We start from the raw sequence: 24,730 nt of genomic DNA, 5'->3' as shown, positions 1-24,730 counted from the left end.
CGTTAAGCATCGCAGTGTACTGCATCATAAGCGCCCAGTGCTGGTTAGTGCTGACGGCGCGGCTAGCATACGTTCCATCTCTTTGAATGAAGACTGAAAGTTGCAGTGAATCGAGAAAAGTGGACGGAGGAGATGGGCCAGGAGATGGGCCAGGAGATGGGCCAGGAGATGGGCCAGGAGATGGGCCAGGAGATGCTGCTGTCCAACCAAACCCACAGTGTGGGGTGGATATGGCATTGTGCATCTAACGCTGATTCTGCTCTGTCTCGAAACTGATTGTTCGGCGCCGGCAAACAAGCTGCAGGCAGGACTTGGGCGTGTGTGTGCGTGAGTGAGGTTGGAGGAAAAGGATGTCAAGGGCTAAACTGGAAGAGGGTGTTAATGGCACCGACACGCGTGACGGAAGCGGACTAGCGTGGACGCGATCGCGCTTTCCAGGGCCGAATCTGCCCCTCGCAACTTCACCGGGGTAACAGGACAAACAATACACTCCTTCCCGACAGCCTCGCCCTTTGCCACGCCCGCCGCCCTGCTCTGTGCCCGCCTCTCGTTTTTTTTCTGCGGCCCCCGCCTGCTGCACCTGCGTCATCTCTGAAGCACAGCAATAACAACATGGCCGAAGTCATTAGGGATGAGGAAGTGCGCCGCCGCGTGCGACTTGCGCAGGAGTTTCTTGATCCGGGTATGCTCAATAGCGTCTCGATGTGGGCCTCGTGCTAATCTGGGTGCAGACGACGTCTCGAGGCGAAGGTATGCCGCAATGGCTGGCGCACAAGAGATGCGGGTGCTGACCGCTCCAGCTACCGACCAGATATTCTGGTGATGCTCAACAGAGGACAACGAAGACTTACCGTGGGTGGCGAGCGCCCATGGAAGAAAACGCGCATACTGATAGCCTCCAGGTCAGCATCGACGAAATCCGCTCCCACAACCGGGAACTCGCCGACGGCCTCCTGAACCAGCCCTTTGAGTTTGCAGAGGCCTTCGACCGCGCCCTCAAGGACGTCGTCCGCACCTTCACAGACCGACCAAAGTCAGAGACGGCCGAGGATGTCGTGTATTATTGCGCATACATTGGCAGCTTCGGCGAGTTCTCGTGCAACCCCCGTACGCTCAGCTCCAACCAGCTCAACCACATGGTTTCGCTCGAGGGCATCGTGACCAAGACGTCGCTCGTCCGCCCAAAGGTGGTCAAAAGCGTGCATTACAACGAGGCCAAGCAAAAATTCCACGCGAGAGAGTACAGAGACCAGACCATGACAACGGGCGCCGCAAGCTCGAGCGTATACCCGACCGAGGATGACGAGGGCAATCCCCTCGTCACCGAGTACGGATACTGCATCTACCGCGACCACCAGACCATATCCATACAAGAGATGCCTGAGCGCGCTCCGGCGGGGCAGTTGCCGCGCTCCGTCGATGTCATTCTGGACGACGACCTGGTAGACCGCGTCAAGCCCGGTGACCGCATCCAGCTTGTTGGCACCTATCGCTCGCTTGGTAACCGCAACGCTGGAGCAGGTAGCTCGACTTTCCGCACACTGATCCTCGCAAACAACATCATCCTGTTGTCTTCCAAGTCGGGTGGAGGCATTGCCCAGGTCAACATTACTGATACGGATATCCGCAACATCAACAAAATTGCAAAGAACAAGCGTGTATTCGAGCTTCTATCACAATCGCTCGCGCCGTCTATATATGGACACGACTACATCAAAAAGGCAATCCTACTGCTACTTCTTGGAGGGCAAGAAAAGAACCTGGACAACGGGACCCATTTGAGAGGAGACATCAACATTCTCATGGTGGGTGACCCTTCCACAGCCAAGTCGCAGCTGCTTCGGTTCGTCTTGAACACGGCTCCTCTCGCTATTGCTACCACTGGTCGTGGATCGTCCGGTGTTGGTCTCACGGCGGCCGTCACCTCCGACAAAGAAACGGGCGAGCGACGCCTAGAGGCTGGTGCCATGGTCCTCGCCGATCGTGGTGTCGTCTGTATCGATGAATTCGACAAGATGTCCGACGTCGATCGAGTCGCGATTCACGAAGTCATGGAACAGCAGACTGTTACCATTGCCAAAGCCGGTATCCACACGTCGCTCAACGCCCGCTGCAGTGTGGTTGCTGCTGCCAACCCCATTTTCGGACAGTACGATATCCACAAGGACCCGCATCGCAACATTGCTCTACCAGACTCTCTCCTTTCGCGTTTTGATTTGCTCTTCGTCGTTACGGACGACATCGAGGATGCGCGAGACAGACAGGTCTCTGAACACGTTCTCCGCATGCACAGGTACCGTCAGCCTGGCACGGAGGAGGGTGCGCCTGTTCGCGAAGAGGGTTCCCAGCTTCTGGGTGTTGGTCTCGAGACGGATACTGATGCCAACCGCCCAACAGATGTGTACGAAAAGTTCAACCCCATGCTTCACTCTGGCGTCACCATCACCATGGGGCGGGGCTCTTCACGAAGAACCGAGGTCCTCAGTATTCCGTTTATCAAGAAGTACATCCAGTACGCGAAGCGCGAGAAGCCAATCCTCACCAAAGGTGCTGCAGAACACATTGTGAGCGTCTACTCTGCGCTGCGCAATGACGAGCTTGATGCAGGCACCCGTCGCACTTCTCCCATCACTGCACGTACTCTGGAGACGCTTATCCGTCTTTCGACTGCGCACGCAAAAGCGCGTCTATCGAAGCGGGTTGAGCGCAAGGATGCCGATGTCGCAGAGCAGATTCTACGCTTTGCTCTGTTCAAAGAAGTCGTTGAGGATGATCGTCGCAAGCGAAGACGCACAGCGCGCGACCCAGACGCCATGTCTACGGACGAAGAATCATCGGGTGGTGAGGACGAAGACGGCGATGAAGCAGAAGCCACACAGTCTCGACGGACGGGTGGGCCGTCGACTAGAAGCCAACGGACAGGCACAACACGCACCCCTGCGGCTGAAGCTGGTGAGGACGACGAAGAGGCAAACGATGATCTCTACAACGTTACGCCAAGGGCGCAACGTACAACAACGCGCACACAGTCGTCCCGCGGGGGCGCTTCATCTCAAGTCAGCGCCGCGTCTTCACAGCCCGAGTCGCAACTTCCGGCCACACAGAGCGAGTCTCAAGAGTCACAGGATATCACGGCTGCACGTCTACAAGTGTTCCAGACGGCGCTTGGCCAGCTGATTGATGGACCGTTGTTTGCCAACGACGCAGCAGACGTGGAGCCTCTTGTGGCGGCTGTAAACGCGAGGCTGGGTGGTGGTAGTGGAAGGGAGCCGTTTGGACGAGGCGAGGCGGAGAAGGCGCTTGAGGCGCTCAGTGAGCGCAACAAGGTCATGTACTCTGGTGGCATTGTGTACAAGATTTAACTGATTGCATGTTGATATGATTTGAATAATGGTTGTTTGCTTTAAGTAGAGCCAGTTCAGGCGCTGGATCTTTCTGACGATGTGTGTTCCAAACGGAGTATAATGACTGATGTTTGTTTGCCTGCCTTGAGAAAGTGGACGATTGGCCGTGTTCATGCAAATATATGAGTGGGTTCCATTTTATGCAGCATGTCCATGACTCGGTTGAACTCATCAGCACAAGTCTACTTTTCCCAGTAGCTTGAATGAAATCATCAAATGGCTTTGTATTGGTTTTTGATTCTTGACTTTTTTACTTAATTCATTCAGTCGTTATGTCATGATTAGAACAAACGCCAATGGTACCCATCCAATAAGACGCCCGGTTCTTTTTTTTTGGTCTTTAGACGGGCGAATCCTGCTTAGCAAACTGTCTCGCGAGGGCTTCAATGCTATCAGCAATGCGCTTGAACTCATCCTTTTGCTCGGCGGCCACCTCGCCGCCCTGCATGGCGGCATCGTCGTCGAGGTTGCCCCACTGGATCTCCATGGTGTTGAAGTCGACCTTTGTGTCGAGGCCGTAGATGTCCTTTGAGGGGTGCGAGGGAAAGCCACGGAGGGTGGAGACGAGGGACATGAGTTCGCGGACGTCATCCCTAGAGAAAGAGAAGAGTACGTCAGTCGTCTGTGTGCATGGATGCATGGGAGAAGAGACTTACTGGGGAACGTCGCCCTTTTTCTCCGAAGACTTGTTGCTGCCATTGTAGTTGGACATGCGGATGCTGGCTGGGCGGTTGGGCTCGCCAATGACTTCAATCATATGTGTTGGGGCGCCTGGATTGGGTTGTTAGCAAGTCGTTCTTTTTGTCTTGAACCTCTTTCTGCCCCTCATCATGATCGTGGTAGTACTCACCGGTAAAAGGCTTGCTGAGGACAATCTGGAACTCGCCAGATGGAGGGGGGGCGACCATGCGAGGCATTTTGGGTGATGTGTGTTGGAACTAGTGGGCTGGTTGGGGAGAGTGAATCAGGCTATCTGGAGCAAAGACGCAGAGTTGAAGGAGAATGGGTTGATGATGGAGTGCTCTACTCGAACAACAGCGAGGTTTTATTCTCGTCGGGCTATACTGCGCTTGTTGTGTGCTGCTCACCCAATGCCATCATAGCATCACGGTACCCACTAACTAGGCATTTCGAGTTGATGTCATGATGAATCACGTCTGCAGCATGTGGGCCGCGCACTGTAGGGTTTGCCTTTTTTCTGACTCCACTTTGATCATGAAATGGACGTGAATCGAGATGTCCGGGATGAAGAGATGGCTGTGCATTGCGTGTTCGGGCGATGGGTTGGACATGGTCATGGGTCGGCCTCAACGCGTGCCTCAACGCGTGAACACGGGGTATGACATCATCTCGTTTCCTCCTCTTCCCCTTCCTCCCCTTTCCTCTCCTCTCTCTTCTACTCCACACGCGCATCAACCAGATGAGCATTGACCGGTGTCAGCGCTCCGCCGTTGAAGAAAAACGCTTCAATGTTCTCCATGGCGAGTTTCTCAAACCCAGCAGCCGTGTCCCAGGCACCTCCCGCATTATGACATGTCAAGCTCACATTGCGCATCTTACAGAAGTCGGCATGAACAAATGGTTCGTTTTCATGCACGTCGAGCCCAGCGGCGAAGACGTGTCCGCTCTTGAGTGCGTCGACAAGAGCATTTTCATCGACCAGAGTGCCGCGCGCAATGTTGACGAAGCGGCTGCCTTTCTTGAACTGCGCCAGGCGTTCGGCCGTGATGACTTTCTCGCCCAGGAACGGGGTAGCCAGCACTGTGCAGTCTGCTTCGGCAAGCATATCTCCCAGATGCTCATAGAATGTCGCCTTCACCGCGCCCTCGTGCTCTTCCGGCTTCCTCACAACGTCATGGTACAGGATGCGCATGCCAAAGCCCAGCCATGCCTTTTGTGCAATGGTATATCCAATGTTTCCCAGACCGATTATGCCTAGCGAGCGACCTCTGGGGTTGTATGCCGTGTCCTGTTGGTGCTTGTGTGCGGATTTCCACTGCTCCACGTCGCCCGATTTGGCGGCTTCGGCGCTCCACATGAGGTTGCGGAAGACGGACAGAATATGCCATATGGCCATGTCTGCTACGGCTTCTGACGATGCGCGTGCACCATTGCAGTACGTGATGCCTGGATTTTTCAAGGTCAGTTCGAGATCAACGCCTTGGAGTATATCACGCGGCCTCGTACCGTGTCTGGACAATGTCGGGATATCCGCCCAGTCGTAGCCCGCGCCAGCCGAAGCAAAGATTCGACATGTACTTGGCAGATGCGGAACCAGCTCTTGATCCCATTTTCCCATTTCGCCTCCAGAGTTCCAGAAGGGGCGGAAAACAGCGTGGAAATCACCCCATCTTCCTTCTTTGAGCGCGGCGATGAAACTTGCCCTCTCCCGATCTTGGGCACGAGGCTGGATAACGTTGAATTTCAATGCAAATTGTTTGTAGTAATCCGGATTGTACACAATATCGTCACCGATGTGAAGCACGGTAAGCTGTTTCCTCGACATGGTGGGTTGGGTGTATTATCCATTGATGGACCAAAATTGCGGACTTGAAACTGCAGAATGGATTTTGCTCTCGACAAAGTAGATCCTACGTCTTATCCATATCCCAACAACGACATGCTCGGAACATGATATGCATCCGATGCGGCTCTGATGGTGCTCGCTACAATAATAACCGAGCGTCGGATACGCTAACATGTGTATACGGCTGCATGTGCGGGGATGAGGTTAGGGTCGGCAAGTTTCTGTTCCACCCCTCATTTACCTGTACAGATGACCTACTTGTAGCATAACACGACACGTGTTGGTGAACAGCACTTGCCATGCTCAGCATGTGATGGCTTCTACGCGGGTCGTTGCGTACCCTAGGTACAGTAAAGATGGGGACATATCCGGAGTCAGGCGAGGTGGGGCTGCAGCCGCCAAGTTCTCCCGTTGGAAGACTATGTCCATGGCAATCATTGTAGGCAGAGAGAATCCATTGCTTAGTAGAAATGATTGAGCATGTTTTTTTTTCTTACACTATCTGGTCAAGATACAGCCATCTTTGGACCATTATATACGATAAGAATCACAGTCGACTTTGTCGGCAGAGTATAGAATGAATTCTGAGAGATTGCGTCTACAAAACTAGTCCCAACCATGTATCCCAGTCACCATGGACGCATGATGCTTGACAAGTATATTTTTGCACTTGGTTCATGATATCTATTCGCCTTTGTTCATGCCAAGGTGTGTTGTTGATGCATGCCCATGACAAGACTATGCAGGATACCTGTCACTCCTCAACCGTCGGAGCCACCGCCACCGTACCTTGAATCCCTCGACATGACAGCCCTCCCACCACGCCGCCTCTGCATCGGCATCAAACGTCAACAATGTCAATGATTCCAAATTCCACTTCATTTTTTGTCATAGTTGTGCATTTTATCCTTCGTCTTCCAGAAGCGCCACACCAAAGAACAGCATTGACAAGTTGACACGCGCCGAAACCTCAATCAAGTCTTGGGGCTAGTCTCAGGTTTATTTAGAAGGAGAAAGAGGCTAGTTGACTATGCATACCATGGGTGGCGGATGCGGGAAGGCCATGGCATGAGACAGAAGCATGGATATATATATAGGCTTGAGAAGCCAAGTCTATGTGGCGAGGAATAAGTATGCCTGACTCGAGATTATTTTTCTTGGTGCATAATACGGGGAGCCAATTATCAAGGGACACTGCGATACGTGGCCGTAGAAACGCTCCAGGGGTTAATATTTGCATTTGCATGTCTAAAAAATAAATGCCAGTATATCAAAGACGTTGAACGACGTCAAGGTAAATTGCGAAGCCAAGCCGCGACCAAACATGTCTTTTCCAAACCAGCACGAGTGCCTCATACATGTCCAACATGTGGGATATACTTCACAACTATACTTAACAACTATACTTAACAACTATACTTGACAACTATTGCTTTAGTTCCATGTAGCGCCACTGTGCCAGCGCCTCTCTAAGCCAAAATGCTATGCTTACCAAGGACATTGTATTTTTTTTCAAGTTCCCACCCTTACACCAAAGAACAATGCGCACCTACTAATTTCTTTATGATTTTATCGTTTTACACGAAGAAGGAAGGGTATCACTTCTGATTATATATCGACAAACCTAACTTCTTTCTATCCTCTTCTATCTTACTTTTCTATTTGAATATCATCAGCAGTTGTAATCTGATTTCAACTCCGCTGTCAGTATTAAATGATATCTATTTTAATATAAATTGATTTGGAAAACTCTATACACCAAGATATCTATGTTCATTTTTTTAAATTGTAAGCATGAGTTATAATATTCATGGAAGTTGAATATTTTGTAGTGCATAGATCTACTACACTATAGTGCTTATTTTCTTTTCTATAATAGGTATGCACTAGCGTTGTTAAGGTTCTGGTACACGATGGAGTAGGGCCGAAGACTGAAAAAATTCCGAGCTCCTTCGTTTCTAAGCTTGGCTTAATCTCTACGTGGTAGTGATCAGCAATCTTTCCCCTAATACCATGACAGCCTACCAGTAGCGCAAGGTTGAAATAGCACCAGATCAACACCATTGGTTCCCATTGTGTTATTTCCCGCACACAAGCCTGAGCGACATTGGCATAGCCGCCTTGGGAGAGAGCGGGAGGCCTGATATCCCCCCTTCCTTAGTCGACCCAGTTTTGCCATGGAGACTGCAACCATGTTTCCCAACGTCGTCAGTCGTCACGCCCGTGTCTGAAAGGCCTCGCACCCACTGCCTCTGGAGCCACACCATTCATACATTTTCCAATATGCGCGGAGACACAGTCTCGACCGCTTTCCTGGTCTTCTTGACCGCTTCGCCAGCACGCGCCGCGTTTACCAAGTTCATGTTCGCGGGCAACGGTGGAAACGCGAGCAGGCTTTTGACGTGCCCCGGCTGGCCATTTGAATGCTCGCCTCCGTCTGTCTGCGCCTTTGACGATAGAGTGCAGGATTACTACTGCTGTATTGCTGGCTCCGAGGATGCCGTGTGTTGGAAACCCAGTCAAGGCTGCCAGGGGAGTAGTGACAAGAAACCCGGAGGTAACCAGCGTCTGTGTGGCTCGGGTAACAATGCGTTTTGCTGTTTGCAGGAGAGGTGAGTTGGTGGCGCGTGTTGGCTATGCAATCTGTAGGTTTGCAGCTAATACTGGATGCAGTGAGGTGTGCACCGAGACAGCAGACCAGATTAATATTTGCTGGAGCGGCTTGAGTGATCCACTTGCTAAGCTCAATGCAACTGCTGTGAACCAAACTGCGCACTCTCTCTCATTGGCTCAGCCTTCGGCTTCGTCGTACCCAGTCAGCTTGGATGCTCTGCAAAAGCTGACGTCGACTACCGCCGCGACATCGACTACCGCCACCTCGTCGTCGACAGCTTCTAGCACGTTGGTATTGAGTAGTAGTACTGGAGCGCCAGTGGCTACTCCATCGGTCACATCGAGTGTTGTTGAGAAGAGCGACTCGGGGTTATCGGGCGGGGCGATAGGGGGCATCGTGGGTGGAGTTGTTGGGGGGCTCGCTCTCTTGGGCATCGTGGGACTTTTGGTGTGGAGAAGGAGGAGGAATCAGGGGAACTCGTATGCGCCAGCGAATTCGTCGGACATGGCACCTAGTGCGTATGGCTCGGAGGCGCCGGCGGAGATGCACGCCGAAACAGCCGTGTTGGAAAAGTATGCGAGAAACGGTGGAAGTGTGGCAGAGGTGCCTGCAGAGGGCATCTTGGCCGAGCTATCTGCCGTGGAGCCGTCACACAGGCGATGAGCCTGTGTGTAAATTCTTGGTGATGAAGGGCATATTTGGTTTCGGTCCGGATGACGTAGTGTCGAAGGCAGTTTCTTCGGCTTGCTGGGATACCCTATGGATGTATATGAGTGAGCAGAGCTTGGGCGACAATGGGTGTGATGCGGAGACTGGAGGCATGTCGTAGGGCATGGAAGCAGAGCTGAGAGTGAGCTGCCGTTGTTCTGGCACGTGATTGGCGCATCTGTGCTGGCATGCCCGGCAAACTGTGCAGGGAAGAGGCACGGCATGGTCGCGGGGCTTGTCGCAATGCTTGCTGCTTGCATTATACTTTTGCCAATTTCTCCGAACAGGGACGCTCAGCTGGGTCCAATCAATCTACGTCTTCGCATGCTACGTTGTGAAGCAGCCGCCCATGTCGAGGACTGCTTGGCCGTGTGGGAGGCGCCAGCCACGTCGCAAGGCGTCGTTGAGCGCGCGAGTCAATGGGCTTTTTGGCCTGCGACGACAGTTCACCAAGCCTGTTGATTTGTCAGTTCCAAACGCAAGGACAAAACAGGCGGTTTGGCAAGGGAAGCCATGGGCATGTGCGACATTTGGCGTAGATGATAAATAGAGTTGGCGAGTGTTGATAGTGGTGACTGTTGTCTGCATCGGGCGAGAGGGGGGGGGTGCGACTAGGCCAGATCGGACTAGTGTGCCAAGCCCCCTTCCTCCCCCACACAGCCCGATGCAAGCCTTACCGCCAAGCCCGCCCACATGTGTCCAAAGCGACCAAAAAAAGAGAAGGATTGGGGGCCCGAGAACAGGCGGCTGTCCAAGGTGGGCGAGGGGCTATCGTGTCTTTGCATCCCACGCTGCTCGCTCCCCTGGCCGATTCGTCGACTTCCGCCATACACACGCGCACACACACACACATGTACATAGAGAGCACGCGCTTCCGCTGTGCTGACATGTGGGCGGAGCGGAGCGCAGGGCAGCTAGCAGAAACCGCCGTTAAATAGGGCCGTGGCCGTGGCAGTGGCAGTGGCAGTGACAGTGGCAGCGCGGCCCACCGTCACGGGCCTCCCTCCCCACCCCGCCTCACCAAGCTGGCCTGCGCGCCTGTGGAATAAGCTACCCCCCCCCCCCGCCTGCGTCCGCTCCCCCGCCTCCGCAACATACATACAGTACTTGTAGACACGCAGACTTTCAACCTTATCCATCTGAAACACTCACCGTTTTGAACAGAGGCCGCGGAGAATACACCCCTAGGCGAGGAGTGCTGAGAGGGTGAGCACCAAGCCAAGCCAAGGCGAGTGGAGAGGGCGCGCCAGGCCCGCCAAACGATAGGGAGCGGACAGGCCAGCGCGGATAACTCGGCACCGTCTGCGTCTTGGCGCCCCAACTGTGGCGCGCTTGGCGCGTTTCGTCTGGCAACGACATGCCGTCTGCCCCAGAAGAATGGCAGACGGCGTGTGGGCGGGAAACATATCCCGACTTGCCTTGCCGCTGGGCATTTGCTTACCCGCCATCCGCCATGCCTTTTACCTGTTCCTCTTCATGCTCGCGTTACATGTACGTGTACTCTCACCATGTCATGTTTGCCTTTGGCTTGGTTGAACACAGAGAGACAGGAAACGAGGGGGGCTCTTGTTGAATCGACATGCAAGAAAAAGCAGCAAACAAAAAGTGGCCAAAAGAAACCTCCATATCTTTGACATAGCCCGGTGGCCAAACTCTATTCATGCCCTGCTTGCCTCCACCACAAACTTTCCTTATTCCACTGGCTCTCGTCACCATGTCTTGTGCTTTGTCTCTTCTTCTTCTTCTTTTTTTTTAGCTAAACAGACTCGCCCTCTACAGTAATGCACACCATGCTTGCATGCATACACAGGTGCAATAATGTGCAGAGGGCGTTGCAAAGGTAGCCCAGGAACAGGACGTAATGCCCAAGACAAGGGCGTCGAGGGCTGCTACCTTGGTACACTTGGCAGAAACACGACTTTACTTTGTTCAGCGTCTAAAACGAGTGACATAACGCGTAATCCATAGTGACCACTATGATGGTAATGATGGACATGGGCATGACAAAGAAAGAAAGCCCATGCATCCGTGCTAATCATACACCTCTACAAAAAGGAATGGATATGCCCATTCGACGCCCCTGCGCGCAATGCCGTGAAACGAGCCCCTGGGCCTCCTTCCACAGACACAGCACCCAACCGAATATGGGCCTGGGCCAATCATCCGTCCTCCCCACACACACATACACACGTACACACACGTACCCCTCCGCTCTCGGGGCAAGTGATCGTCTTAACGACCCAGGTTGGCCTTTTCGTGTGCATAGTCCTCGGCAAATCGAATGCTTTGGAGCTTGGACGCGTAGTCAATATCCGTCGGTTGCGATGCTGACCGGAACGTGGCATCGCTGTCGCGCACCTGGTTGTTCCATCGGTATAGCTCCGGTCCGACGCTCGTAGACACGGGCCTTGAGAAACGGTTGTGCACAAAGACAGAGTTGCGCTTCGAGTCCATGCGCGCGTTGTTGGGCAGCGCCTCATGCACCGAGAGCGAGCGAATCTCGGCCGGCTCTGACTCCGAGATGGGTGGGATCTTCTTGTAAGCGTAAAAGGCATCGAGGGCGGGGATGGAGAGTCCGTGAACCACAATGGAGAAGATGACGAGGAAGTAGACGACCGGGATCATGGCTGCCACAAGGTTCTCTTCCTCTTCAGTGCTGGCTTCGCCAGGCTTGGGGAACAGGTGACGAGTGTGCTCAACATAGAAGACGGCTCCGATACCTATTGCCCATGTTAGTGGCTTGCTTCGTGGCTGTGTGTAAATGTACACGTAGAATACTCACCAATGGGTCCAAAGTAGCCCATGAACAGCGCCTCCTTCCAGTCCTTGCATACATCGGGCATAATCTTGTACATCATGAAGATGGCGGGGATGCGGCGGAAGATAAGAACAAGGAAGCCGAGGATCAGGAGCCTGCCAACAGTGATGCCAGTAACATCGGGAAGCTGGAACTCTCCCCAGGGGATAATGGTACCAATGTACATGAAGCCACCAAAGTTGAGGATGACGTCGAAACAGCTGTTGACTTCATCGTGGCGCTTCTCAGTCTCCTCGAGGTAGAGGCCGTCCCAGTTCATAACGTTACCCGCGACAAAGCAAGCAAGGAGATCGTCAGTGCCGAGAATACCGCAGACGCCAATGATGAAGAGACCAAGCGCCATGGGCCAGAGCAGAAGACTCTCCGAGTCAATCCACTTCTTGCGAAGGCCGAACCTGATGGCGAGCATGCTGACGGCGCCAAGCAGCGCACCAATGACAATCGACATGACGATGATGTACAGCCATCCCTCGACGATCCACTGCTCCATGGCCGTGGGGACGCCTCCTCCAAGACGGCCAACGCCTTCCTCACGCTTGGAGAGCATGTGCACTGCGCGATAGGCAATCTCCTTGGCGCCCTCGGTAAAGCCCTCCTTGAACTTGACGCCTTCGAGGTCAGCATGGCGGATCAGGTAAGTGGCTAGCAGAAGGAAGGGGAAGCCAAAACCATCGTTGGCACCTGCTTCGGATGAGATGATCTCTCGCAGCGCACGAGGGACGAATTTGTCGGCAAAGGGACCCTTGGCGACGGCCTGAGACAAAATGGGATCCGTGCAGGTGACGCATGATCCAATGACGAGCGCAGCCAGGAATGACAGCTTAGGAACAGTGACCAAAATGCACAGACTTGTGCAGATCCACATGACGGTCATGACGGGAAGAAGACAAATTGCCATCTCCTTCCATCGGGTCTGCTGATACTTGGCGGGAAGCTGAAAGCCCGCGATGACTAGTTGGACACCGATGACAATGCGGCAGAGACCCTGCATCCATGTCAGCTGCTTTCGTCCAATGGCCCATTTTAGTTGCTGTGTTATTTTTTTTATGCTTACCAGTGTGATGGCCTCTTGCTGCCCCTGAGCAGCAGAACCCCATTTCTCTGCATCGAGAAACCTCGCAGCTATCGGGCCCAGAATGATACCGACCATGACGGCGGGCACTGCAAAATGTGAGCAGAGTTTTTTTTCTCTCAAAGGAAGCACGCCAGTGTGCCGAATAGCCGTTGACTTACATGCCTCACCAAGATACCACACCTGCTTGATCTTGACAGAAATGAACCCATAGCAAACAATGAAAGCGCCTGTGTTGCAGTGTCAGTGAGTGAATGAATCAGAGATATAATGGCAGTGCCATGCAAACGTACCGAGAACGGCGATGACAATGTTGAGCTCGCTGACGTCGAGGTTCGGCATGGTGGCACGGCCGGAAAAGCGGAAAAGACGGAAGAAGAGGAAGAGGGTCTAACGAGAATGCATGCGTTGAGGGGGTGAGTTTGTGTGTGTGTGTGTGTGTGTGTAAGTGTGTGTGTAAGAGCAAAGAAAAAACGACCAGCGAAGGAGACAAGATGTAAATAGCAGACCAGCCGTATTTACAACAGACGATTAATACGAATATAAGCAAGTACAAAAGATATGGAGAATGAGGGATTTCCGGGACGGAGCGGAGGGATGGCAAACGCAATGATGGTCGGGATGACAGCCTCGACTTCCAGGTGCTCTAGGGTGCCGCGCCTGGCTACTTGATATCTTTGACTTCGTCACGGACGCCATGCACCACGCCGACTTGAAACAGCAGCCGCCAGGACGCCCTTGGCCGAGCAGCCTTTCCCGCCTTCAGGAGGCTTGCAGCCGAAGCCAAGCAGTGAATGATATCGGGCGAATGGCGCCAAGTACGCCCGCAGCGCTAGCTTCGAACGCGTCGTGTGGGACTTTCCGCCTGGAGGCCTGTTTAGAACCCTGTCATGTTACACCTGTGGCCGTGCAGGAAACGACAATAGTCGAGAGACAGCCACCGCATTTCAGACACGTGGACCTGGTGAGTGTGAAACTATGCGCAGGCGAACTGCCCGGCCTGCCCAGCCCAGGCCCGTCAATCACATTCCGGGACAGGCGTCTCGACCACTGCACATTCGATAGACTCTTGACCCTGGCGGAAATTGGGAGGCGCTGTGCAGAGTTACGCCGCCAAGGCCGCCAAGTCCGCCGCGCCTAGTCGGGTCTAGCCGCGCCCGACCTGGCCTTGGCGATGAAGCGCCTGCCAGTCATGGTTGTGTGCATTGCCTCGCGCCCCCAGGCATTGCAATAACAAAGCCGCCGTGCAGATCGTGGTATCTATCTCCCCGAGCGCGAGCGCAGACGATCGGTGCAGAAGCCATGGGGCCGCGCGCTCTCCAGCATAATGTGCATCTGCATTCGTCCCCCCTCTGGGGCGCGGGGGACATGATGGCCCTCAGCCCAGCCCATCCCTCTCGGGGCCGGCCACGCGCGATAACAGCCTGACCAACGATGCGACATGATTCCTGTTGAGTCCGATCCACGCTTGCACTTTACTCTTTCTCTCGGCCGTCGTGGCGAGCAGCGTCATCCTGCCCTCCCCCGTGCAGACACACACACACACATGTGCATGTGCATTCTCCGCGCGGCCGGGAGTCGAGCCAAGCCGTTCTAGCAATCCAGGGCAATCTGTGGTACGAGGCCTGGTTGGCGTGTTTGGGCCAAAGGCAGTGGCTGGAGAGCTGCGACCCGACGTGGGAAACCGTCTGAAGCAGTGGCTAACATCCCACTTCGTTTGTCTTTTCACACTGTCATGTGGATATCGGCTCCGAGACAGGGAGACAGACAGCATCCTCCTGCACTGTCATGTGGGATAGCCGAGTTGTCCAGGCGGTAAAAGACTTGTCACCCCCCACCATCAATCATGCTTTGAGCAGCGCCGCGGCTACCAAGTCAAACATACAAAGAGCCGAAGCTTGACGCTCTTGAGCTGCTGCTGCTGCTGTCTGCCCCTTCGGCCATCTCGGCACCATGACGAGTTGCAAAATCCCCGAGTGGAAGCTTCTTTCTTCGCTGCACCAGGGCAGGTCCCAAGCCTGCCAATAACTCGCCCATCGGGGAGGCGTCGACGCAAAATTGCAGCCGTGTCTGGCTGTCTGGATATAGGCGATGATGGGCTTTGTCCGTGCATGGCGGTTCCAGCTCCTATGCGTCTGCACACCAGGCTGCGTCGGCAGAGCTACAAGCAGTGTGTGTAATAGGCGCGCCCAAGGCCATGTAGCGGCGCAACCTCGCCATGGCAAAGAGAGTTTCGGTCGACTTTGTTTCAACAACCGGTCGCAAAGGCTGGGCGTGTACACGAGTGCAGCTGTGTTGGTTGTGGTCGGTGGCTGTGAGTGTGTTGGGAGGGGGTTGGTTGGGTTGAGCTACCGGGACTGGCAGTGCTGGGAATATGCGTGTGACGTCATGTCGCCTAAGGAAGCGGGGCTGCCCCTTTCTGTCCAGAGTCGCAGCAGCAACAAGGCATTCCCTTCTCCCACCCACTCCAGTATTACGAATGCTCGCACAAGGCGCACGGCAGTCAGCCTTGCGAACACGCTTTCTTCCAATGATGATCTTCGGTGCTTCCGCATCTTCTTCTAGCTCAGTTGTGTGCTGATGACCCGGCTTGCTATTGGCCAAGTGCAAAATACGCTGTCAGCTCCCATCTAGCAGCCGCCAGTCTGTAAACGGACAGTATCATGGCCGAGATCTTTACCTCTGTAAGGCGCCCAGGCATCAACACAGCTCGTGGCTGAGCGAGCATATGGATGACATACGTTGACGCCATGATCCGGCTGTCCAAATACTTATAGCTGGTCACTGACAATTGACGTTTCCGCCTGTCGCTGAAAATCAATCCTCTCATCATGTCCACGAGCGCCGAATCCCCCCATGACATGCCTTTGGCATCAGACAACGAACCACAATCGCCCACAAAGCCGTTGGCGTCACATGGCCTGCACCTCCAGGTCAACTTTCTCTGGACCAAATTCCGCAATGAGATTTCCGCCAAACGCCCCAATGGCTCCGTCTTACCCCTCTACGTCATGCACTGTCGCCCTACAAAGCCGCAGTTGCGATACGAGCGCGCTTCAGACAAAACATACATTGGCAAAGGCAGCATCAACACCTTTTCCATCAGCGGCGACTGCATCATCCACGGCCAAGAAGTCATCCTGAAGCCACTGAAGCGCTGGAAAACACAGTACAATTATCTCTCGCACGCCCTGGGCGGCCTCCCCGTCTCCTGGATTGCCGACTGCACTTTGAAACTGTGGAATTTTGTATGCATCAATTCCGATACCCAGGAGCCTATTGCAAAGTTCAGTGTCAATTTTTGGGCCCTCAAGGAGGTTGGCAATATTTATTTTGCAAAGTTCGAAGAGGCCATTGACGAAAGACTGAGAGATGAAGTTGTGATTACAGGGTTGACCCTATTGTATATCATGACCACTAGAATCAACAACCCCTTCAACTTGCCAGGTGCCGCTTTTGCGAAGCCCGGCAGGGTTGAGGGAGATAAAAACTCGACAGCCTCGAGCATGGAGAACGAGCCAGTGATGCAGGGTGTAAAATAGACTGGAAGGAACTCTCCCAAATCATGGAATTCAAGCTTCCAATGCTACGGGAGGATGTGTTTGATTCTTGTATGTTTGTTTTTTGATAATTGGCTTTTCCACTGTCAAGATAGTTGCTAGGATGAGAAAAACATCTGATACTCAACTCAAAATCTGAGTTGTCACATATCAAGGCATGCGATGTAGTTTCTTGATATCTGTGAACTGTCTAGTAACAACAGCTCTCGTAAAACGAAAGATATCCATGGCCAATAAGCACATGCACTCCACCCTCTTACTAAGGCTGTTTCTTCAAGTTACTAGACGACACTCCATTTATCCACTTATTTGATCGATTTTCAACGTTGGAACTGCATGTTTACATTTGTATCAAATCTTTCGCTTAATTAATGGTAGATTTTTCCTGCCTTGTTATCCATCAGCCCTATTTAGCTAGCAGCTGTGTCGAAGAGTAAAAAAGGGTTCTACAGTAATCCTAACTCTTATTCTTTGCACATCCTTATTACCTAGGACGAGACTAATGATATAATTGCTCTAGAGATTTTCTGTACAAGGGCGTCTTCATAGGTATGTATCAAGGTTACTCTTTTCCTTTTTTTCTATCAGTGATTTCAACTTGCCAACCTAACAGATTTCGCGCGTGGTAGAGTACATGTGTTTTGATTACATAGTAACGTTCCAGTCTATTGTTACAATCATAGACTTCAACCAGTATTTAAATTTTGTCTCCTAGTAGACATCAAAGGCATCTACAATAGATCAGACATGAGTTGAATTGCAGTTAATACCAGATTAAGACATTTGTCCCTCGAAATACTCTATATTCTCTACATGTATACTCTCCCTGATTTCCTTGTCTTTTTACTACCCAACTGTCTTCTGTATCTTCTCATCAGTTTTGAGTAGGACTATTAAGATATGTATTACAGTCTCTCAGTACGCACATGATTGCTTCGGGTCTAGTAAGAGCAAAATAGCTATTGTACGCTAATGAGAACAACCAGCTCCTTTCAGTGATCCTACGCTGATCTTTTTGTTCTTGCCTATCTACTGATTGCTTGTTGAAGAGTTGTGGGAGTTGAGCGCCTGATAAGTGAGCAGATTGTGAGAGAATTGATTAGATGACTCTTACCTCTAGGAGGCTCAACACTATCAAAATATATAGAGGTGCTGAAGCTGACCCACCTAATCATGAATCACTGCGAATCAACTTATGAACCTAAGGTACTAATCGCGACATGATTCATACTACGACGAGATTTTACTGTCTTCTCTCTGTGCCGCAGTATCGTATAGCTGCCGCAATCTTAATGTTTTAATATTCCACAACTCTCGTCGTATGAGAAGTTCAAACAAGATAGATTTGCGCAAGTTTGTGCATGTTGTACTAGCTACTACTTATCTCTCGCATAACCCGCTACCTAAAACTGCCTGATACTTACACTGTAGAAAAACTATGTTAATGCCACACTTTCATGTTAGTGATAAGCGGATGTGGAGCTATGATACCTGTAAACTCAAGATTCAAATGGCGGAAAATTTCTCTTCACCCTCTCTTATTCAGCACTAAATACTATACCTGGAAAATACAATTACATAGGATCAGCTACACAAGTGTGTTCAGGATATCTTCCTAGCTGCAGGTGGAGAAAATGTAAGAGCCTGAAATAATAACCCAAGAAAGCTACCAGCTTGTTTATGCATGCCTTCTCTCTGATATTGAGACTTATTTTTGGTTCTAGCACAAGGGTACAATGGAGTAATACAAACAGCGTTAAGCTTTCCTTAAATTAAGTATATACATCTAGTCAGACTAGAACGCAATATAAAATCTACTAAGACCAATCTAGTCTTAGTTCGAAGTATCACAGTAGTTACATTGCTACCAAACACTTAGTCAGTAAACTCAGTATCTCTAGGTCAATGATACATGAGCCAACCACAACCTTAGTCTGAAACTAGGAATACCATCATTTGGGTGGAAGCACTAGTATCAACTTCAGCCGTAATTTAAAATACATCTTAGAGGCTTCTCTTGCGAACAGGAAGACGAGCTGACTGGGTCTAAGAAACTCTACTACATCTTATCCTGTCTATTTTAAGATGTTAGCATTCTGTGTGTTGGTTTGGTCTATCATATTGCAAAGATCGACATTCCTATTTGCTAATGATAATGTAACAGCGTAATAGTGCAACAGTACAGCACAACACGTGGTGCAGAACAAACGTAAACGAACAGCCATTTGTAGGAACATAAGATACTACGAGCAATGCAGCAGGCTCGGCTTGAACTGGGTATAAGTATCATTGATTGTGTCAACGTAAATCCTGTACATCAAGTATGGAAGCGACATGTCAGGGGGGAGCAAGAGTCAAGACGGACAAAATGACACTGCTAAGCTTTAGCGAATACCATTACTCATGAATAACTCGTACCACTTTCACAGACAATGTGCCGAGATGCATGTGAAAACATTACTTCTACCAACATGGGGTCGACCCTGTTGCAACATGTGATTAGTTTCAACTGCAGCCAGGGTCAGAATGTCACCCGATGCTAGGCGAAAGTAAACCAATAAACATTTCAACCTAGACTGTGAGCTCCATCGTATTTAGCCCAACTAATAAGCAATTAACAGAGATATTCTTTGAATAGCAGAGGTCTAAATAGTTTTTTCTTTGTTCTTAGTATTGCTACATGTACCGCAAATCTAGAACAAAGCAACGCTAAGTACTGCACTTAGTGCTTAATAAGCGCTTCTTCTTAGCATTGGTCTAAGTGTACCAGTGGGACAAAATGTACCAATCATGGATATGTTGTATCCAATTATCTCGGCCCACCAAGCGCATGCAACGTGTTTGCCGCTGACCGCTTGTTAGTAGAGCAAAATACAAGTGATATCACGGTGTACACTGGCGTGATACCACGGAGGAAATTGAGTGGGATGGCAGCGACGGCGACGGTTTGCATCAGGGCTGCAAGGGTAGTCGAGCCGCTACTTCGCACTTGGAGAGCGTTGAGCTTTAACGATTGCAGGGGTTGGACGGACTTCGGTTGTCCCGCGCGTCTTCCCCCAACATAGTAATATTACATAGGGGGGAGGAGCACGCATCCACTCCAGCGTGCGTCCACAGCCCACGACTCCCACTCTGAAAACCCCGTTGCCCTTGAAGATAACTGCCTCGGGGATTTCCTGGCCATGGCGAACAAATGGTAGCTTCGTCTCAATGTGTCCTTGCATGTCGTGTCGTGTCTAACGTCTTGCAGCAACCCCTATACCAGCGCCGGTGCCGGTGCCGCGTGGAATGAATGGCAGACGAACAAATACCCACATGATCCGGTCGAGAAGGGACGCCTAACACTGACCGATGCTTCCGAATGCCAGTATGCCTCTCTTTGGTCACAGTCGCATGCATCCAAGGAGCTGATGTTGGGGCAGGCATTTCGATCCAACTCCCACCGAGGTCAGGCCTGGCCCACCAAAGCGAAGAGCCTTCGCCGAAGCCACCCCTGAGAACCGTCCAAGAAAACGACTCAGCACTGATGCTGTCCGTATGCTGGTGTCGTCGTTGAACAGCACCAAGGAGGAACGTGCCCGGCAAGAAAAACCTCTTAATGCCACCAAAAAGTCAACGGCGGCCGTTGCCCAAGAAGAGAGGCCCGACGAGGTGTGCTCTGGATCTGTTGTGTCAGATATCTATGATGGGTACCAGACAGATGGTGGTGTTCGGCTCGAAAGTGCCTGTTCTACCAGGCCCGGCGACATGACTCCTCCCGAACCCGACCGAGACACGACGCAGCCGCGTGTGCAACCAAACGATGCAGGTCGCGCAAGACAACGAAACATCTTTCTAGCCTCTATCAGGCCCATAGAAGCGGAGAAGCAAAAGCCACTATCGCCGCCCGTGTCGCCCCGAACGTCAGCGTCGTCGTGGAGCCCAGAACCAGAGCATTTCCGCTTCGCTTCTGGCGAGTACATGGGCCGTACCATTGGCGAGGTATCCGGTGAATACCTCATCAGACTCAAGCAAAACGGCGAATGGGAACTTCACGGCGGCATAGACCAGGCTTATGAAGATTTCCAAAAGGAATTGGTGGGTAAGGTTGAGCCCAGGCCTGAGCCACGTCGACGAGAGCGTGATGCTGCGCTCCTGCAACCCATGTCTTGGCGCGTGCCGCAGTCATCCAAAATCTACGCTGGCTGGCGCTTCCGAGATCTCCCCAAAAATTTTCTGCTTTTTCTCTCGCACGACTTGTCACAGGGCCGAAAGCTTGATGGCGAGTGGGCGCCTCTGGTGGCCGCGTTTGAATATTGGTACCCGAAAATGCTGCCCGGTGACAGATGGAGGGAACAACAAGTGGCTGCAAAACGGCCTGCTTCAGACGCCCAACAGCCACCGCCGTCGACTGCTTCCATTGCCGAACAGATGGAAGATGCCTGGCTGCGTTCTGCCTTTTCCATGAACGCAGAAGACTTTACTTTTCCGCCCTCATCCGCCTTCGCTTACAGGCGGGTCGACCAGCTGGTTGAAAAGGAGAGGAATAACTTGGTGAATCAATGGGAGACGAATACATTGCGTTCCATGTTGAGCATAAAAGACTTTGAGGACTGCGAAAAGGCCATGAGGGCCGAGAAACTCATTGCTTAGCAGTTGTACTGTATATAGGTTGGCGTGCTTCGAGCAGCATTGCTCTATCCTAGCGTACATAAGCCAGTGTCCACGGACATCATCAGGCCGTTGATTGCTTTTGCATGATGAGATGAAAGAAATACGATAGCTTCAGCAATATCGCTGGGGCGCATTGCTTGCTCTATACGGAGTTGGTTACCAGCAAATTGCAAGTTATGTATCGGACTGCGGCCACAGCATTAGTTTCTTCATGTGCAATGAGATGATGGATACATGCCTTAGCAATTTCAACGCATCATGATCGCACGTCTCAGCTTTGATTGATTGCTGGATGTTGGTCTCGACCACTAGCATGCGGTTAGCCAAATCAACCTTCAGTGTGTTATTGTTGTTGTTGTTGTTGTTGTTGTTGTTGTCATGGACCAAATTCCTTACCGCCAGGCAGCACACAGTTGCACGTAATTCCTTCGTGGCGGAACCGGAAGGCAACGTTTTTGGTCGCTCCGGCAATGCCGTGTTTACTCGCTGTGTATGCCACTCCAGCCGTTGCACCACACTTGCTGGATAGACTGCCGACGTTTACTATGGCGCCGCTCTTGTGCTCCCTCATTATCGGTATCACAGCCCTCATCAAGCGGACCGGCGCTGTGAGGTTGATCGCGATTACACGATCCCACGCTGCATCTGTGAGTGTGTCTACACTGCCATAATTGTCCGCGACACCAGCGACATTGGCCAGAACGTGGATTTGACGACCAATCTTTGCCTGACAGGCCGTCACTGCCGTCTCAGATGCACCAGGCGCACAGATATCTGCCTGGTGGAAGGCGAAGGATGCAGATTGCGCAGCGTCGAGTTCATGTGTGAAGGGTGATATGTCGATGCCGAAGACACGTGCCTTGCGAGAGAGAAAGAGGAGGGTGGTTGCAAGGCCAATACCGCTGGTGCAGCCCGTCACGATGACCGTCTTGTTCTCATGCGATGCCATGTTGGCGATTTGCGAGTACAAATCAAGTGAACAAGTCGTCACGTCAAAGTATGACGGGCAGCTGGTATTTATACTTGCTTGACAGGGCACTGAAAGGATACCCCTCATCATGGCAGTCATTCGTTGGCAAAGCAAGCGTATGTAATTCCCGTATGGGAGGTTCGCGCTTGGACGAATCATCTCACCAGCCATGTACCTAGTTGCATGTCTGTGTACAAGGTAAAGCATGACCAGATTACATATTTACTCGACGCGGGTACGCCATGAGCCGAGCCTGACACGGCGCGGCCAAGACGTGTGCAGGTATGATAGCACGAAACGCGTAAACAAGACCGTATAGCGTATAGAAGGTGGCGCGCACACTTCAACCTAGACTTGATAGCTATACTATGTCAGCCTATGCTAGGTGCAGTTAGAGGATTGCTGCACAGCGGAGGGGAAAGGGCCGATATGGATTGAAGCAGATCCGTTTCCGGTGCAGGGATATGCAAACCATGTGCGGGAGATATTTGACCTGGAGCAGCCGCCAATTTCCTCTGAGAAGTTTTTGGCCTTGATGCATTGATGTTTTCGAGGCTGTGAGCAACCCAGTCACGTGTGCCAAGACTTTTCTCATGTGTACTTGGTGACTACGCACATTCTTTGGATAACGAATTGGTGGTCCAATTCCTTGCCTGTGCCTTCCAATTGCGTGAAATGGGTGCTTTTTAAAAAGACAGTTTGCATCATTACTGGTCGTGTCAATGGACGAGTGCAGCAGTCTGGGACATGGTCTGGCTTTGTCCATGTCACGTGTTGGAGATGCATAGCTTGTGATGACGATGATGATGATGATGGTGGTGGTGTGAAGTATGCTGGTGAACATGTTGGAGTCAATCCGAGGTATGTTTCCAAGGAACGATTGGGCGCTAATTGATATGCGACCATAGTCTTTGCTGGTAAGCGTTGGTTTCGAGGCAATTCGTGGCTACCGAGAGAGGACGAGAGTTGAAACCAAGACTGGCTGACGCGCTTTTCTCGCCGTACATGGCCGACTTTGTGAGCATGGGCGATGGGCAAACAGGATGAAGCAGCGATCGGACGGGCTTGTGGCGTGTCGGGCGTGACGGAGAGGGCCGGATTGAGCGTCAATTCCGGCGTGTGTGTGGTGTTGAAGAGGCGGCGTGGGTCTTCGACGTCACAGCTGTGGCGGGCCAAAAGTCGCACGTCGGCGCAGTCGGTCCTTCTGGCCCAAAAAGCTACCCCGCATGTCGTCACGCCCACGACGGCTGCGTAAATATCCATCGACTGTCCAGCGATACAAGATGACGCCAGAAGCTTCGCTGAAAAGCCGTTTACTACTGATCCTTCATAGACTTTAGACTTGCGACTTTAGAATTCCGACTTTAGAATTCCGACTTTAGACTTGCGGCCTCAGACCTCTACCACCATCCACATACAAAACCCCACCGCCACCATGTCCAAGCCAAGCATCCTCTTCGTCCTGACTTCGCACAACCAGCTGGGCGACACGGGCAAGCCCACGGGCTGGTATCTCCCCGAGCTGGCGCACCCCTACCACGTCCTGCGCAACAAGGCCAACATCACCGTGGCCTCGCCCAAGGGCGGCGAGGCGCCGCTTGACCCCTCGTCGGTCGAGGCGGCCAAGGACGACGTCTCGGTCGACTTCCTCAAAAACGACGAAAAGGTGTGGAAGACGACGCAGAAGCTGGGCGACTTTGTCGGCAAGGCAAACGACTTTGACGCCATCTTCTACGTGGGCGGCCACGGGCCCATGTTCGACCTGGCCGACGACGCCACGTCGCAGCAGCTCATCAAGGAGTTCTGGGAGGCGGGCAAGATTGTCTCGGCCGTGTGCCACGCGCCCGCCGTGCTGTACAATGTCAAGCTGAGCGACGGCAGCCTGCTCGTCGCCGGCAAGGAGGTGACGGCCTTTACCAACACCGAGGAGGAGCAGGTCGGCCTGACCAAGGCGGTGCCCTTCTTGCCCGAGGACGCGCTGCAGAAGGCCAGCGGGGGAAAGTTTGTCAAGGCCGACCAGCCCTGGGGCGAAAAGGTCGTCGTGTCTGGAAAGCTGATCACGGGCCAGAACCCGGCGAGCGCGACGGGCGTTGGAGAGGCGCTCGCCAAGGCCCTGAGCATCTGAAAAATACCCATGGCAAAGTAATGTATCTAATCTATGTAAAACAACGACTCGAGCCGAAACACAGCACGTTAAAATCACTCATAAAACAAACAAAGCAGTAAACAGATTAAATTCGTCGTGACATTTGCTTGGACTCATAAGTACGTACTATCTATCTATGGTATTATGTACAGCCAATTAACCCTTTCCAACACACCAACTTTTAAGCAGAAATCTTTCATCAAAACTCGTCAATTTTCTATCAGATATAGGGGTAACACGTCGCGAGAAACCGATTTA

General features: G+C 52.1%; 9 protein-coding genes across 9 annotated transcripts; 5 read left to right on the top strand and 4 right to left on the bottom strand.

The window, feature by feature from the left end:
• The first annotated feature begins 502 nt into the window (after nucleotides 1–502).
• Nucleotides 503–3,376, top strand: SETTUDRAFT_150252 (uncharacterized protein). The gene is made up of 4 exons (XM_008026401.1): nucleotides 503–682; nucleotides 732–750; nucleotides 801–852; nucleotides 903–3,376. Exons 1-4 carry the CDS (start codon nucleotides 613–615, stop codon nucleotides 3,360–3,362), a joined length of 2,601 nt encoding a protein of 866 aa, XP_008024592.1. The 5' UTR covers nucleotides 503–612; the 3' UTR covers nucleotides 3,363–3,376.
• A 368-nt stretch (nucleotides 3,377–3,744) lies between these two features.
• SETTUDRAFT_39164 (uncharacterized protein) lies at nucleotides 3,745–4,321 on the bottom strand (the record flags this gene model as incomplete). The annotated part of the gene is made up of 3 exons (XM_008026354.1): nucleotides 3,745–3,997; nucleotides 4,061–4,175; nucleotides 4,255–4,321. 3 exons carry the CDS (start codon nucleotides 4,319–4,321, stop codon nucleotides 3,745–3,747), a joined length of 435 nt encoding a protein of 144 aa, XP_008024545.1.
• Nucleotides 4,322–4,800: 479 nt separating this feature from the next.
• Nucleotides 4,801–5,910, bottom strand: SETTUDRAFT_160934 (uncharacterized protein; the record flags this gene model as incomplete). Its single annotated transcript, XM_008026400.1, has 1 exon — nucleotides 4,801–5,910. The coding sequence occupies one exon, from the start codon at nucleotides 5,908–5,910 to the stop codon at nucleotides 4,801–4,803; it is 1,110 nt and encodes a 369-aa protein (XP_008024591.1).
• A 1,891-nt stretch (nucleotides 5,911–7,801) lies between these two features.
• Nucleotides 7,802–9,349, top strand: SETTUDRAFT_168837 (uncharacterized protein). Its single transcript, XM_008026399.1, has 2 exons — nucleotides 7,802–8,543; nucleotides 8,605–9,349. The coding sequence occupies exons 1-2, from the start codon at nucleotides 8,215–8,217 to the stop codon at nucleotides 9,206–9,208; spliced, it is 933 nt and encodes a 310-aa protein (XP_008024590.1). The 5' UTR covers nucleotides 7,802–8,214; the 3' UTR covers nucleotides 9,209–9,349.
• Nucleotides 9,350–11,186: 1,837 nt separating this feature from the next.
• Nucleotides 11,187–13,590, bottom strand: SETTUDRAFT_168835 (uncharacterized protein). The gene is made up of 5 exons (XM_008026398.1): nucleotides 13,437–13,590; nucleotides 13,305–13,373; nucleotides 13,126–13,232; nucleotides 12,036–13,056; nucleotides 11,187–11,973 (listed from the first exon to the last, which is right to left on the bottom strand). Exons 1-5 carry the CDS (start codon nucleotides 13,483–13,485, stop codon nucleotides 11,486–11,488), a joined length of 1,734 nt encoding a protein of 577 aa, XP_008024589.1. The 5' UTR covers nucleotides 13,486–13,590; the 3' UTR covers nucleotides 11,187–11,485.
• A 2,410-nt stretch (nucleotides 13,591–16,000) lies between these two features.
• Nucleotides 16,001–16,951, top strand: SETTUDRAFT_168834 (uncharacterized protein). The gene has a single exon (XM_008026397.1). The coding sequence runs from the start codon at nucleotides 16,005–16,007 to the stop codon at nucleotides 16,683–16,685; it is 681 nt and encodes a 226-aa protein (XP_008024588.1). The 5' UTR covers nucleotides 16,001–16,004; the 3' UTR covers nucleotides 16,686–16,951.
• A 2,934-nt stretch (nucleotides 16,952–19,885) lies between these two features.
• On the top strand, nucleotides 19,886–21,335 carry SETTUDRAFT_39159 (uncharacterized protein; the record flags this gene model as incomplete). The annotated part of the gene is made up of 3 exons (XM_008026353.1): nucleotides 19,886–19,899; nucleotides 19,954–20,070; nucleotides 20,126–21,335. 3 exons carry the CDS (start codon nucleotides 19,886–19,888, stop codon nucleotides 21,333–21,335), a joined length of 1,341 nt encoding a protein of 446 aa, XP_008024544.1.
• A 195-nt stretch (nucleotides 21,336–21,530) lies between these two features.
• SETTUDRAFT_27990 (uncharacterized protein) lies at nucleotides 21,531–22,305 on the bottom strand (the record flags this gene model as incomplete). The annotated part of the gene is made up of 2 exons (XM_008026331.1): nucleotides 21,531–21,664; nucleotides 21,753–22,305. The coding sequence occupies 2 exons, from the start codon at nucleotides 22,303–22,305 to the stop codon at nucleotides 21,531–21,533; spliced, it is 687 nt and encodes a 228-aa protein (XP_008024522.1).
• A 1,430-nt stretch (nucleotides 22,306–23,735) lies between these two features.
• Nucleotides 23,736–24,542, top strand: SETTUDRAFT_168833 (uncharacterized protein). The gene has a single exon (XM_008026396.1). The coding sequence runs from the start codon at nucleotides 23,762–23,764 to the stop codon at nucleotides 24,449–24,451; it is 690 nt and encodes a 229-aa protein (XP_008024587.1). The 5' UTR covers nucleotides 23,736–23,761; the 3' UTR covers nucleotides 24,452–24,542.
• Nucleotides 24,543–24,730: the final 188 nt, after the last annotated feature.

This window comes from Exserohilum turcica, assembly GCF_000359705.1.
Source record: "Exserohilum turcica Et28A unplaced genomic scaffold SETTUscaffold_18, whole genome shotgun sequence".
In the NCBI taxonomy this organism is placed as follows: domain Eukaryota; kingdom Fungi; phylum Ascomycota; class Dothideomycetes; order Pleosporales; family Pleosporaceae; genus Exserohilum; species Exserohilum turcicum.
Note: the sequence above shows the minus strand (reverse complement) of the source record. Positions and strands in the feature narration are given on the sequence as shown.